The sequence below is a fragment of the Heptranchias perlo genome, chromosome 26, assembly GCF_035084215.1.
Source record: "Heptranchias perlo isolate sHepPer1 chromosome 26, sHepPer1.hap1, whole genome shotgun sequence".
NCBI lineage: Eukaryota > Metazoa > Chordata > Chondrichthyes > Hexanchiformes > Hexanchidae > Heptranchias > Heptranchias perlo.
Window position 1 is genome coordinate 26,288,182 of NC_090350.1, and position 15,528 is coordinate 26,303,709.

The 15,528-nt window shown below is 40.2% G+C and overlaps 1 protein-coding gene across 1 annotated transcript in view; it reads right to left on the bottom strand.

Moving 5' to 3' along the window:
- Positions 1-7,187: 7,187 nt before the first annotated feature.
- The window catches only part of fndc5a (fibronectin type III domain containing 5a), a 64,307-nt gene continuing 55,966 nt past the window's right edge, over positions 7,188-15,528 (bottom strand). Inside the window, exons 5-6 of the mRNA XM_068006943.1 lie at positions 13,007-13,140; positions 7,188-7,217 (exon numbers count right to left, since the gene is read on the bottom strand). Of these exons, the coding sequence (XP_067863044.1) occupies positions 7,188-7,217; positions 13,007-13,140 (164 nt within the window). The remainder of the gene's footprint in view (positions 7,218-13,006; positions 13,141-15,528) is intronic.

Sequence of the window (15,528 nt, forward strand, 5' to 3'; positions counted from 1 at the left end):
GTATAATTCTTGCTGGTTGTAAAGCTCTGGTGAATTTGATGCTCAAAATAGTTCACAAAATGTAAAACAAAGTTAATATTTGTTTAGAAACTCTTCATCAACGAAATAGTAACCTATTTTTTCCCTTTACTGGTGCTGATTGACAGCTCTTTGCTTTCAGATTTCCAACATTTGCAGTTCTTTTTCTTTTTATTAAAAAGAATGCTTTTTAAAGTTATTATTCCCCCTTTAGATTGGTACTATTATGTCGCATTGTCACAATTTCTCTTTCAGTTTAAAGGGTGGGATGCCTTGGGCCACACCCTATGATTGGCTGAAAAGAGGTCTATGTCCGAATGCCAGGATTGGGCCTGGAATCACCATGCATTCCCTGTCTCTAATACACCATTATGTATGTCAGACAGATAATCTGAAACTATCAATCCATATTCTGATCTAGGACAGTATTGAGTACAAACATTGAGAAAATCGAATTAAATTTCCTAAGCACAAATAGGAGGCATAAGTCATAGCCCCTTTGAGAGCTGTTTTTAATTATTTGCTTCTCTATCAATTGCACCAGATGGCAGCTTTAGCCATTTTGTTTTTACTCTTAACTAAGCTGAGCACTATAGACAATACCTAATTATCAACCTGCCATAAAAATGATGATTCATGTGCAACTAAGGCAAGCATAATAAAAATCTTGAATGTTTACACAAATCCTGTCTTCTGATTGCTGACATAAAGGTTGCATCTGTGATATCAATAGCATTATGTTGGCTATCGCGTTAGCAATATTTACACTATCTGCATAGTCTATGAGTTATCAGTTTAACCATTTGTCTTTACTTGTAGTTAACATTGCAGAGTTGAATCCTTGGAACAAACAGATGTTTTCTACACGCTATCTTTGTACTGTATAGTTCAGTCCAATCTACAGTCCAATTGTCTTCCTATAGAAAAAAAACTGTTGTCTACCACTTCTATATCTACACTTTATTTATTACATTCTCATCTCAGCCCCAGGACTTTGCTGCAGGAGTTGCTCAGGGCAGTGTCCTAGGCCCAACAATCTACAGCTGCTTCATCAATGACCTTCCCTCCATCATAAGGTCAGAAATGGGGATGTTTGCTGATGATTGCACAGTGTTCAGTTCCATTCGCAACCCCTCAGATAATGAAGCAGTCTGTGTCCGCATGCAGCAAGACCTGGACGCCATCCAGGCTTGGGCTGATAAGTGGCATGTAACATTCACACCAGACAAGTGCCAGGCAATGACCATCTCCAACAAGAGAGAATCTAACCACCTCCTCTGGACATTCAACGGCATTACCATTGCCGAATTGCCCACCATCAACATCCTAGGTGTCACCATTGACCAGAAACTTAACAGGACCAGCCACATAAATACTGTGGCTACAAGAGCAAGTCAGAGGCTGGGTATTCTGTGGCGAGTGACTCACTTCCTGATTCCCCAAAACCTTTCCATCATCTACAACGCACAAGTCAGGAGTGTGATGGAATACTCTCCACTTGCCTGGATGAGTGCAGTTCCAACAACACTCAAGAAGCTCGACACAATCCAGGACAAAGCAGCCCACTTGATTGGCACCCCATCCACCACCCTAAACATTCACTCCCTTCACCACCGGCTCACTGTGGCTGCAGTGTGCACCATCCACAGGATGCACTGCAGCAACTCGCCAAGGCTTCTTCGACAGCACCTCCCAAACCCGCAACCTCTACCACCTAGAAGGACAAGGGCAGCAGGCACATGGGAACAACACCACCTGCACGTTCTCCAAGTCACACACATTTCATCCCGGCTTGGAAATATATCGCTGTTCCTTCATCGTCACTGGGTCAAAATCCTGGAACTCCCTTCCTAACAGCTCTGTGGGAGAACCTTCACCACACGGACTGCAGCGGTTCAAGAAGGCGGCTCATCACCACCCTCTCAAGGGCAGTTAGGGATGGGCAATAAATGCTGGCCTTGCCAGCAATGCCCACATCCCATGAACAAATAAAAAAATAAATTCTGATGAGAGTTCTCTACCCAAAACTTATCTTTTCTTCCTTTAAGTTCCGATGGACTTGCGTATTTCCAACAATTTTTGTTCTTATTTGTTTCAAATTTCCAGATGCACGTTTTTAAAAAAAACTTCATCTTTTAAACTTTTTTTGTTTGGAAATATCAGCTCATATATCCTATGGCAATGCTGAAAGGTTTTCAATTTTATTTATGAAAATGTACTTATTCTTAGGTTTTCAAAGTGAGGCATTTGGGCCCACCAGAGGATCTGTCAGATCATTAGATTTTGTACCAGTGGAGCCAGGTATATCATGCATCATGAGCAGAGTATCTAGAGAATTCAGTAATTTATTTCTTCTGGATTTGCTGACTTACTAAGTATGTTTACTTCTGTTGCCATGTAGTAATACAAAAAACTCTGTAATGATAGTACTGCTTTCCTTTGGGCAGCTGACATTGTCGCTGGGAATTTCCTTGGGGTTTCTCCTGCTCTGCCACTGTAACTTTGTGGAAGTTTGCCACCTGAGTGCCTCCATGGAGTTTCCACTGAACTTCCGCCAGCGAAGGAGAAGCCCCGAGGGAAATTCCCAGTGTGTTTTTCAGAAGTGAGGACAGGAAGTACATCAGTATTTGCAAAGGGTCCCATATACAGAAAAGTTTAAAAGGCACTGTACAAATTGAAGGTAACCACCTTCTATGTGGAAATATTTTAAGCATCCATAAATGTTCCAAGCACACTATGCATTTTGCAAATATTACATTAGGTCATTCTTTCTTGTTTTTGAGGAAAAATTACTTCTAAATTGGATTCTCTTCACAAAATTAGAAGGTAACCTCACGCTGACTCATTTAGTTTCGATTCTGAGAGACAGATAACCACGAGCCAGTTCCTTAGATTGACATCACTAACTCCATCTCTCTTGGTGGTTGAATTGTAGAGTGTTTTTTTTTAAACGTGTCTGCAGTTTTGCCTTTGGAATCAGAGGGCTGGATTTAACAGTATAAAAACACGGACCCTGTTCATGGAATTCTAGAATTCAAACTAAATGACCCTACAATCCACCCACCCACTTGTTTCTGAAACCATTTTTATATTGTACTAATGTCACCAGCTCTTGAAGCGCAGGCCTACTTGGTTGCCGACCTTAGTAAATTTGGCAGTTTATCGTTGGTGTTGGCACTTGTCGCACAGGCCTCCTGCATTGCGAGCTTTAAACGATTCGACTTTTTGCCTCCACTACAGTCCCTGGAGGTCCGTTCCATATGCTGATCACTTTTTGTGGGGCAAAGAACCTCCTGACATCAGTCCTGAATTTGCCTTGCACTAGTTTAAACCTGTGCCTCTTGTTCTACTATCATGGTTTACTCTGAAGCAGTGTACTGCATATACTTTTTCAAAGGATTTACAAAATCATACTCTAAAGTACCGTTGCCAGTTTATGCAATTGTACATATAAGTTAAATAAATCAACGTGCTCAAAAACCATGAGCCAAGACTGCCATAACTACTGACCAATGTGTACAATGCCAGAGACAACTCTTACCTCATTTTGTTTATACTGAGTGGATGACATTGCTGTGATTAGCAATGAAATGCATAACAAAAGGGAAACTGTTATTCTGGTTATGTGTATAGTTTGCATCAGTGCCTTATGGAAACTGATTGCTGTGACTTACACAAGGGTCAAATTCAAGATGATCTACAATGCCTTGTCTTGCATACAATACATGGATTGGCCTCAATGTACTGCATATTCTGATTGCAAACCACACTCCGATAGATACTGGTTGTAGATTATTCAATGACAACAGAATTAAGATAGGAAAATTAGTTTCTTTGTGACCCAAAGCATTTATTTCTGCTTTTGCCATTCACTTATACTTCACTTATACTGAAGGCAAAATAATGTCATATGCCTGTAAGTTATAATATTTTCAGGAACTACAGGCTCTTCCTTGGCCATAAATTGCTCCCTCCAGCTCTTTTCCTCACTGAGATCAATCCCAGCGTGAGCTGTCATGACAGAAGTAAAATTTGCAAAGACTGCAGTTATTTGTGATTCTGTGACGACATTTCAGAATTTGTTAGGGGCTAACTCTGGAGTATTTCGCTATTGTCGTTTGCTGTTGCTTCTGTCACTATACAGATCCTTATTCTTGATTCCCAACAACTGCTTCTTATGCTGATTAACTTGAGCATTATCTCTTAAACCACACTGACCTTTCAACCTGAGGAGAATTTTATGATGATGAAGTGTAAGCCAACTGTTGAAGACATAAAGTGCAGTCAAATTTAGTGTGAATACTGGGCCTGATTTAAGCCTCCTGAAGCTTTGGTTTCAGTTGTCACCCCATTTGTTCTGTTTGATACAAAATATACCAGTAAATGAAGTATTGAGGTAAGTGCATGTATATACATTTAAAAGGGCCTGTAATAGTAAATGAACTGAAATAATATTCTCTGAACATAAGATGAAGGCAAACAAAAAAGGACAAGAGCCATAAGCATCATTTTTCTTAACCCATGGAGACATCAGTATAAAGACATGGCCTAGAAATTGTTTGCCCATTTTGTGCCTGGAAACGGGTGTGGCATCATCAAATTTCTTGGCCATGATCTCTATATTTTGGGGGCATTGAGGTATGCTTACTGAAAGCCTTGGATCAACAGTGTTCCCATCTCCTGAAGAATAAAGGTCAGAGGTGCTGCTATTTAACTTAAGTACAGAACCGAACAGATGGAGCTGCCCTTTAGCAGTCTTGTACAGTTCATTCTCTAGTCTTAAAAGCTAGCCTGGAGTTATACGTTCCTTAAGGCTCTTTCTTCAGGGGATTAAATCCTTTTAGCTGCAATGACAGTGGAAACGGCAGGAGAAATTTGGTTCAAGACCTTCCCAGATGCTGCTCTGCAAAAGCTGCTAGGAAGTGCATGAGAACTAGCTAATAGTGGCTCTCTCTCTAATTTTCCTTCCATTAATGCTTGAGGAGAGGCAGCTAACCTGTGGGCAGTGCAGTGATGTGGCTAAGATCTGAACTCAGCCGCATGGAGAAAATCAAACCAGCGGCTTGTCAGCATTTCGATTCTTAGCTACGTTGTGTCTGACTTGTCAGCAGCTAGTGTTGAATAACTGGAACTAGACTTCACCCAAAATAGATAGGTCCTTAACTGTATGTAAATACATCTATAGTTTCATACCAAGTTGAAACTATTAGGAAAAATGTCATAGGCACAAAACTTCCTGGTTAAAGAAGTAGATAAACTGAGTGTAATGGGGCAACTTTTACACCTCCAGAAATGGTACAATCTACACTGCTGGATAACAAGTGCATTGGGCAAATGTGATTTGTCAGCAAGCAGACAGTTAGGTATAATAATTCAGCATCTCCAGCTAGTAAAACAGGATGCTGTTATGCCTTTTATTGACAACATGCTGCAGCATGTCTGCCTTCTGTTCAAGCCTTTAAAGATGCCAATGATCAGTGCAGCCTGGCATCACAAGAGATCATCAATCACTGTGTATATACTTAGTTAAAACTATCAGGGGTATTATCCAACATTCATAAGTTTGTTGCTGGCATTCTCTTTGATGACAAGAGCATCTCTGGGGAGTATGTAAAAGATGTTCTTGCCAAATAACAGCAAAATTGGCAACCAATGTTAGCAATTCCTGATCGCATAAAGTAGTGCTATTGTCTTAGGAGGAATTAAATGCAAAATAACTTTCATGTTTGAAATTGCTTATTTGTAACCTTGCTTAAGAAATCAGAGCAGAGTCAGGCTCTCACGCCAAGAGTAAGGAGGGACCAGGCTCCCTGTCAGCCTATCAATTGGATAAATGGAAGCCATGGAAATATCAGGGGTGAAACTGGTCTTCGCCAGTAACGTGAAACAGGCTCATAGCAAATTGGCAGTCTGTTTTTCACCGCGCGACAAATTCTTTTCCATTGATGTAAATGTCAAAGAAAATCAGATAGAGTGGAAAACGGGCTGCCCAATTGTTACGAACCCATTTCATGCTACTGGTGAAGATCAATTTGTCCAATGGGCGTCTTGCGATCGGGAAGGGGGAGGGGCGAGTCCGCGGCAGGGGAGGCCAAAGCTTTCCTGTGGGACCCGGAGGTGCACTTTACTTTCCACACAGAAAGTTTTAAAAAAAAGTCTTAAAAAACGTCCCTATTTGAACCTCTTCCAGCCCTGGTCGTCTTCGCTGAGTTGGCCTGGTGGGAATCTTGCTGCGACTTGCCACTCAGGCCGCTGGGCTAAGAGTGCAGTCAGGTCATGATGATGTCTACATGCATATTTAAAGAAGAACCCCGCTTGCTTTGGGCTGGTGTCCTTATCTCTGCTCAATAGAGGAGGTTAAAATCCCAAATGGTCTGTTCCTGGCGGCTCCAGATAACCTAGTCAATTTTAACTGCCCACCTGCTCGGTTTCTGCTGGGCGGATTTGGTTAAAATCGACCCTAAGTGCAAGTATGCCTACGTCAACCACCATCAGGATTAATGCTATTTTTCCTTCAGGATTGGGACTTCAGTGTTATGCTACCAGATAACAATTTAAGAGCATTCTGAAGACAGATTTTATGCATACAGTAGTTACTACTTGGGCAAACGTTCAACAACGGTCATGTCAAGAGACCTGCGAGGATAAATTGGAGCAATCCGCATATCTTCAGCAGGCATTACTGTGTAAACTAACTGTACAGAAAAGCATTCACTTTGGCAGAGCTGTGCTCTGTTCTGTTCTGGATGCATTCTTCTCTCTGTAATAAATTACTGTGAGAAAGTTACCTACAATATGTAGTGGATAAGCAAATAAAAATGAATGACAGACTACTCACCTTTAGGCAGTGATTATTAGTCTTCAGATGGAGGTTAGACTCCACATAGTACATTTCCAGTATTCTTCCCCTCTGAAGTGGTTTGCAGGTTATCATTTGATGTGATTCTTTTCCTCGGAAGATAATCTCCAGGAGTGTTTTTTTTAATTGATCCAAGAGTCAGGGTTATTAATCTGTAGAGTATAACTTGACAATGCTCGTTTTCTTTATAGATTTTTATCTATACTTTAAAATGATAAATATTACTCCTAATTTTTATGGTTACTTGAATTGTTTTACAGTTATATTAATAGTTTAAAAGTTATATTAATTTATATGCTGCAGGTTTATTTTAGTGTTCTAGTAGGAGAACTTTCACATCCTAAAAATAATAATAATAATAATAATGAGAACTGTTATCGTTATAATCCTTAAAGGAATGCATCTTTGGATACTTCCCTTGGTTGAAAAAAATTGGAAGCTGGTGCAAGAAAGAGTCTAGTAGACACTGTAAGAGACTTTACATATACGGTTCTACCTAAAACCTCTAATCTCTGATTTTCTACCAGTGATTAAAAATAATTGTTTATGACATAGATAGCCCCTATTTACTAAAAGCATCCAATGTTGGGAGGTTGTTATCAACAGGGGTCAAGTGCTGGCATTAAGCCTAAAGGCATTTGAATGTAAGCCAAAACAGATTTATTTAAAACTAATATATGCCTTTGATAACATATTTGTAATATTATGTATAATTTTTTTTTGTTGATCTGTTGGGTGGAAATTCATCAACCTGTTTAAGAGTCTAAAAACCAAGCTACTGAGAAATCCCCACAGGTAGAGTTTTTGTTTGCCTAATTCTTTCCCCATTGGGCCACTGCTCACTTATCTAAATCCAGATAACTTACGCAGAGGTTAGCAAAGCCAAAGCTTAATGACCCTCAAGTGTGCACTAGGGGTACAGCTGCAGTTTAAGCACTTGAAAAGGCACATCCTTCTGGCACAGAGCTTCTTGCTGCTTTTTCAACCCGAGCTATTATATCCATTTGAGCACTGGCTTGCAGGGTTTTCTGGAACTGAGTGGGTAGAATCCCAGCTCCGGTAACAGATCTACTTCTCCACTTAATGAGCTAAAATGGCTGGTGAATCATCATCAGTGTCCAGCAATGTTCCCTCTAATTTTTTTTGGCCATGTGCGGAATGAATTTGGGTTTGTTCACCGATATAAAGGCTGTGTGTGCCACCGTAAAAAAAAAATCACAACTTTGAATTGAACATCTTTTTGGAAAACATTATTCAGGGCATATAACAAACAGAACAAATGTACAAGATAATAGATAATTGTAACAATTTAATGTTATATTGGCTGATAAATTTATATCATTTATGGAATAGGTTTCTTAAGTTGCACTAGGATTGAGCAGACCAGTCTTGTTATATTTTATTAAAAATTATCTGATGGGAATGATTCCAATCAGCTTTTTGTTGAATCAGCTTAATGACTCTGATTCAAACAGAAATAAATTGTGTGCAATCAGAATTTTTAAATTGAGTCGGAAATACAAAACAGCTGCCAAATCAGTCAGTGTGAATTTGGGGATAGGGAACAGTTCAATTAAAGCTCCCCCCACCCACATTGAATCCTCAGCAGGGTTTAAAAAATTATTGCATTACAATTGTAAATTTGTAGATCTCATTAGTTTTGGCTGCCTCTATGTAAGGTAGGGAGCAGTTTGGTCATGAAGAACCTGAACTGAGGGAGGCAACAGACAAAGATAAAAAGAGACAATCCTTGGGGCAACTGAGGGCTTTTGGATAGCAGTTGTATAAAACAATTTAAATCAACTTCATTGTTTTGATTACAATGTACCAATGTGATTGGAAAGTATATTTTAGCACAATTGTAGAAGGATCTTTAATAACAGTATTACACATGATCTGTGTCAGAATTACTTAATTTGTAAATATGAAATATAGAAATTGATAAACGATTATTACAATATGCCAGGGTAATTTGGGTTCATTTGTAGTTTACTTCAGAAGCTAACGTCGAATAGGATGGTGACAAAAACTGTTAATTGCACTAATTGTAGACTCCCTCCAATGTTATTTGCTACCAATGCTTTAAATATATTTGTCTTTAGACTAAAGTAACAATTCTCCATAATTCCCACTAGAGGTGAAAAGCTTTCATTTAACTGAATGCATCTTCTCACTGAATCTTTACTGAATCCTCGGGTGCTGAAGTTTTCTGATTGGAAACTCAAATCAGTTATATCATGAAGGGATGGAAATATATATGTATATATAAACTTTTACACTATTTATCCAATAAATATATATAAACTTTTACACTTTGTCAAATTAGTTTATATTTTTATATAATATATATAAACTTTTACACTATTTCTTCTATATATAAAAACTGTCACACTATTACTTTTATGTATATAGATATATACACATTTCCACTATTTGTCCTATATATATATATATATATATATATCCATCCATCGGACAATATACTATTTGTGGAGACCAGTCTCTGAGCAGCTGTACCACTGACCCGCACTAGACGCCGACATCTGCAGTACAAAACTCCCATCCAACTATTACACTATTTTCCCAATGCTCCCGTCCAACCTAACTTTAACTCCTGCCCTTGCTGCAAAGTGATTGGTAGCTGACGTCTCCTCAGCAGCATCTCCACCAGAGAGCGCTGGTTTGGTGCACAGACGGAATGATGACGTGCGCAGCACACAACAAACTGCTGCGCAGCCGCGCACGCGCACAGCTTAGAGGGAACAGTGGTGTCCTGTGGAATATGTGGACGTGACTGGCTCAGATATTGGATTACTGAGTCTGTCAATGTGGGTGGACTTAGTTACAAACTTCCATTGCTAGACTGATCATCTTGGAGCCACCTTGACATCAGAGAAACTGTGCCTACCCCCCTCCCCAATTAGATGGTCATTAATAACTGCAAGTGAGAGTTGGAGCCCACAGCTCAGCATAATATGTGTAAATGCATCCACCTGACATACCACATCCTACTGAATGATGGTTCCACAAGTTGGAGGTATAGAGTTTCAGCAGCATTTGCTAGCCTGTCTGTAACCAAGGCATGGTAGGCATGGAATTCTGGATATATGAGTGCACGTTCCCAGACCGAGCCTCCAGGTAATGCTTTCTAGCAGCTATCGGCCCATGTTTTAGAGTTTTTTCATGAGATATACAATGGACATTTGACTTCAGCATAGTGGCAGAATCTATACACTGCAGCTTGCAACATGCCAGCCACCGTGATGTTCGAGATGTCTAGGTCCAATGCTGCATACCAAGCTTACTCATCACCAATTATTCCAGGTCCTCATGTGAGGAACTTTGATAAAGAGATACAACTGGTGTGAGGTTAACTCCCCCTTCAGGATATTCAGTGGTATGTTGGTGTAAGTCAGAGAAGGGTTAGTGTTGGGACAAATGCTCCATGCACCATCCAATCAGTACCTTTGAGATCCTCTTTGAACTGTGCAAAGCCATAATGCCGCACTTAAGGGCACCCATCATTACATCCTACTGATTTGTCCATCATTCAAGGTGTTGAGTAGAATGCAATAGATTCGCAGTTGACTCTGCCAAAAACATAATAGCAACTGTGATAAGGGGTGCTGCAATTCCTTAAGAAATGTCTGGAATAGACACTCCGAGGCAATCCTTTATGTTACCATCCAATGCATCGCTGATAAAGATATTGGACAGGATGGATAACAACGGACAGCTCACTCCTCTTAGAAAGAGCTAGGTTTGGTGAATCTTTCACACATCCCAGATAAAGTTCAAGATTTGGTTATATACTTCCACAGCTTCCAGCTTTATCATGGAAGTTGTGTGATGCATTGCTAAAATACAGAAAGCCAGTAAAATCAATCACAGAGCAATTCATTGTGCAGGCAATGGTTCCAAATTAAAACAGGCCTCTGTGAGTCCTGCCACAGCAAACCTCCACTCCCACACTTGGTTGAGATCAGGGAGCCCACAGAAAATATTTAAATGACCCCGAGGCCGGAAGATGGGCCAGAATCAATGGCTCATGTTTATGGAGGTGGAAGCCCGTGCTGAAATGTGCCCCAACTCTGGTGGTGGTTAAGGGGAACAAGGATGAAATGGAGGAGAAATCAGAGGAGGCAGAAACCGCTGAGCAGATGGCTTGGGTCTTGTAAACATATAGAATTAGTGTAAGGAATCTTACAACACCAGGTTATAGTCCAACAAATTTATTTTAAAATCACAAGCTTTCGGAGATTATCCCCTTCGTCAGGTGAAACATTCACCTGACGAAAGGGATAATCTCCGAAAGCTTGTGATTTTAAAATAAATTTGTTGGACTATAACCTGGTGTTGTAAGATTCCTTACATTTGTCCACCCCAGTCCATCACCGGCATCTCCACATCATATAGAATTAGAGCTGTAGATGGAGAATGTGGAGAGGAAGGTCAGAAAAAGAGCTTAGTGATGACAAAGAGAAGTTTGGGTTTGTCCTTGGCCTCAAAGGTGACCATGAAACAATAGCAGGATGGTTCTCCTGGAAAGATTGAGAAAATTGTTTCTTCCTGGCAGGATTGCCTCCAAGCTAAGAAGGATTGCAGGGATGTGTGAGTTCAATGTGTAGGAAGCAAAATAGGGAAAATATATCTTTATAACAAAACGGCAGCCTTGTGATGGAGGTTGGCTGGAGGTTAGGTTCTAGGAGATGCACATTTTCACTGCCTCCTTAGTGAAATGAAGTCTGCAAAGGCAGTTTTCTTTTGATATTCCAAGGCACACAACACAATCCCAGCAACAATAATGGGAAATTGCACAGGCCATTACTTATCTTTAATATTAAAATGAAGCTTTTACCTGTTTTCATCTTGCGCCTGATTGAAACTTGGAAAGGGGAAAAGAACGGATAGAGGTCTGATGGGATGGATCTCTGTGTAACTTTCTTACTACCCACCATAGTGCCTGTTCAGCTCTATTACCACCAGTGACAGTGACTGGAAAGAATGACTCTGTTAACAATTCATGAATATTTGGTTTTTATTTTAGAATTGACCTGAAAATGGAATATTTTTGATCTCTACTGATCAAGCATAGATAGTATTCTATACACTCGGAGATACTACAAACTGCTCTAGGTAGGATCAGCTGGTCTTATAATTCTATTAAAGGCTTTGCAAAATGCAAAATCATTATTGAAGTTCATCTGTTTTCATGTTATTCATTGAATCCTACAGAGAGTTTTATAGATTGCACTGTAGAAAATAGCAGTGCAAACTATAATATTGCTTATTGTCATCCTCAAAGCAGTTTCATTAAACTTACATGCAGGTTTGATGGCAAGGAGATTAATGGTACAGTCACATACAGTAACGCCAACTCATATCTAACATTAAGGGGTAGACATTGGACCTGCCCCATTCAGGATTCTTCAGCGGTTCCTACGTTCACCAACAAAAAGTAAGTATTAAAATTTTTTTTTAGAAAACACCTTCCTGTGGAGCCAGGAGTAGGAGTGCTCCCCCAACTCCACAGGCATTGCAATCAGCCTACCAGGGGCCCAGGCAGGGGGAGAGAGATAAAGAGACAGAAGATCTGGCAATGGTAGAAACACACATACATCTACAGAGAGAGGCTGGTAGAAGCTGGCACTGTAATAACAAAATAAAAAAGTTTTTTGTTCAAATATATTACACAGTGAAACCAATTTATACGGAACTCAGGACAAAATTGTATTCAACCAAAAGGTGCATATATCTGAACTATACAATGGTGCTTGACTGTATATAATTCTGATATTAGTGAATTCCTGATAAATGCAAATTGTTATGAATTCACAATTTTGCTTCTTACATAGACACTAATGGTTTATTCAACCCTTAAGCACATAAGAACATAAGAAATAGGAGCAGGAGCAGGCCATATGACCCCCTCGAGCCTGCTCCTCCATTCAATAAGATCATGGCTGATCTACCTCAACTCCACTTTCCCACCCTATCCCCATATCCTTTGATTTCCTTAGTGTCCAAAAAGACCTTGTTATCTGTTTATATTGTTTCTTCATCTCTGTGTATCACAGGATTTAAACATATTTAGATTTTGCTTGCATGGCAGCCAGTGATTTCTCCTACCTTGCTGCGTAATAGTCCTCCCGTTGGGTGCTCTGGTGTGCTGTACTCTGAAGAATTCTTGGCTTTGTCCTTATTATTGTTAGGTTCATTGTCTTTGATGATATCATATTGCCTACAAAATAAGGCTATCACACCTGGCAAAGAGCAAAAAAGGAGCAATTAGCAATCAGTACCAAGTTCAGATGAATAACTAAACCACGCTGGGATAACCCAAGTAGGAGAAACCAATGGAGCCAAATTCCACCTCATAATTTTTGAACGCTGCATCATCAGCAGAATTCTTTAGCATTTACTTATCACATCAAGAAGTCACTTTTGTCAGTTCTTGAATACCCAGCAGATTGTTGATTCAAGTCCCACACTGGAGACTTGAGCACAAAATCTAGGCTCACACTCCGATGCAGTACTGAAGGAATGCTGCACTGTCGGAGGTGCCGTCTTTCGGATGAAACATTAAACCGAGGCCCCGTCTGCCCTCTCAGGTGGATGTAAAAGATCCCATGGCACTACTTCAAGTTCTCCCCGATGTCCTGGCCAATATTTATCCCTCAACCCACATCAATAAAAAACAGATTATCTGGTCTTTATATGAGACTTTGCTGTGCGCAAATTGTCTGCTGCGTTTCCTACATTATATTAGTAACTACACTTCAACAGTACTTAACTGGCTGTAAAGTGCTTTATGACATCCTGAGGCCATGAAAGGCTACATAAATGCATGTTCTTTCTTTCTTTGTCTTTGGTATCTGTACAGCTTTTAAATTTTACGGTTTGTTGTAGAAAAGCCATTGTTTGCTTAGTTTGTAATGGTGCAACTTAACTGAGGTGATGTGGCTCTTTTAAATGTTCTGCAGCTAGCAGTTGAATAGCCTTACAAAAATTAAATTGCCTTTGTATGTTCTTCATAATATTGCAGAAATGTTTTCCTCCATCTCTCTGAGCTCTGCTACATTCCGTTGTAAAGTGTAACCTGTCAGGTTCCATAGATTTCTGATACCCTACTTCATATTATTCAGTGAGATATAAGGCGATAGGAATGAGATCCTTCAGCTCGTATTATCTCATTTTTATATATGTGACAAACAAAGGAATTTCTGACTTTATTTCGTTTTTTTAAATAGTTAGATTGGAGACTGCTCTCTCTTCACTAAGTTTCAAATGGGAAGACAGGAGACAGTGGGGGAAATTTTCATCTGTATACCACTATGTTCATGCTGAAAATTGGGGCAGTTGGCAGACACATTTTTTTAAAAAATCCCGCCCATTGGCAGCCTGAGACCCACGTGACTCGATTGTCGAGCAGCTTCGAAATGAACGGTCGGTGCTCTCGCCCGAAACAGGTGGGAGCCTATTTAAATCAGGGTGCTGTACCGTTTGTAGGAACCTGATGCCACTTTCCTATATCAATGGGCATGGCATGCGTTGTGCATGCTCCTCTCATTGGTCCTAGACGTTGAGTGGACTCCTGGCCCCGCAAAAATCTTCCAGCTTGCTGTTGGCCTGTCCACGACCTCTTCCCTTCCCCCCCCCCCACCCCCCAACCTTAAACTCATTACTTCTAGCTTGACTCAATGGAGGAGTCTCTGGATTTCCCACCCCCCCCATTCCCAACCGGCGAGCTGCCTGTGGGTGCTCCTTCCACATTATGGAAATGAAGCCCAACCCGAATGGAATTGGTCAAATGAAAAATGCTCCAGTCTGTTAGCAATGGGACAATGGCTTGTGTTTGTAAATTAGTTTGGCGGATGGAAGTATATCAAGATAGCTGTTCACAGCTCAGTTAATATAGCAGCTACGTATTTGTACATTGATAGGGATACCTGTCCATGGTGTCACATTTATGAAAAGCAGGTTGTACTGGAATGCATTAATTACCATGGTCGAAAAGGACACAGAACTAATTATGTATCAGTATAGACAGGGTCATTGTATAAAGCAAAGTAGTTTACCATAGTACTGGAAATAAACCAGATTAACTTCATTCAAAAGTGTTTATGTCATTGTGTTTGTATCATTGAATCAATGCTTTCTAAAAATGTATTGGTTAACAGAAAAACTATAAAGTTGTCCTAGAGATAAAAGAAAACAACTGGAAATCTGACACGAAAACAGATAAAACTAGAAATACACACCTGGACCATTAACACCTGTAAAGAGAAGAGATGGGTTAGCATTCAGGCTGTAGACCTTTTGTCAGAACTCACTGTCCCAATAACATGACACCTTTAATGTAATAAATGTTCTAATGCATTTCAAAAAGGTGGAATGGACAATAGCAGAAGAGGAATTAGGGGAGCTAAGGGAACGCATTAGTATAGGTATTGAGGAGACTTTTGAAGGTGGAGAGGTAGCAAAGTGGAGGAGTTTAGGGAGAGAGTTCTAGAAGGTAGAGGCCAGACATCTGAAGGTTCGACCACTGTTGGGAGATTCGGGGGGAGAATGCAAAGAAAGCCAGAGTCAGAACAGCAGAGGGAGTACATTGGCATGTAGGCCTGGAAGAGGTTGCAGAGGTAGGGTGTGGA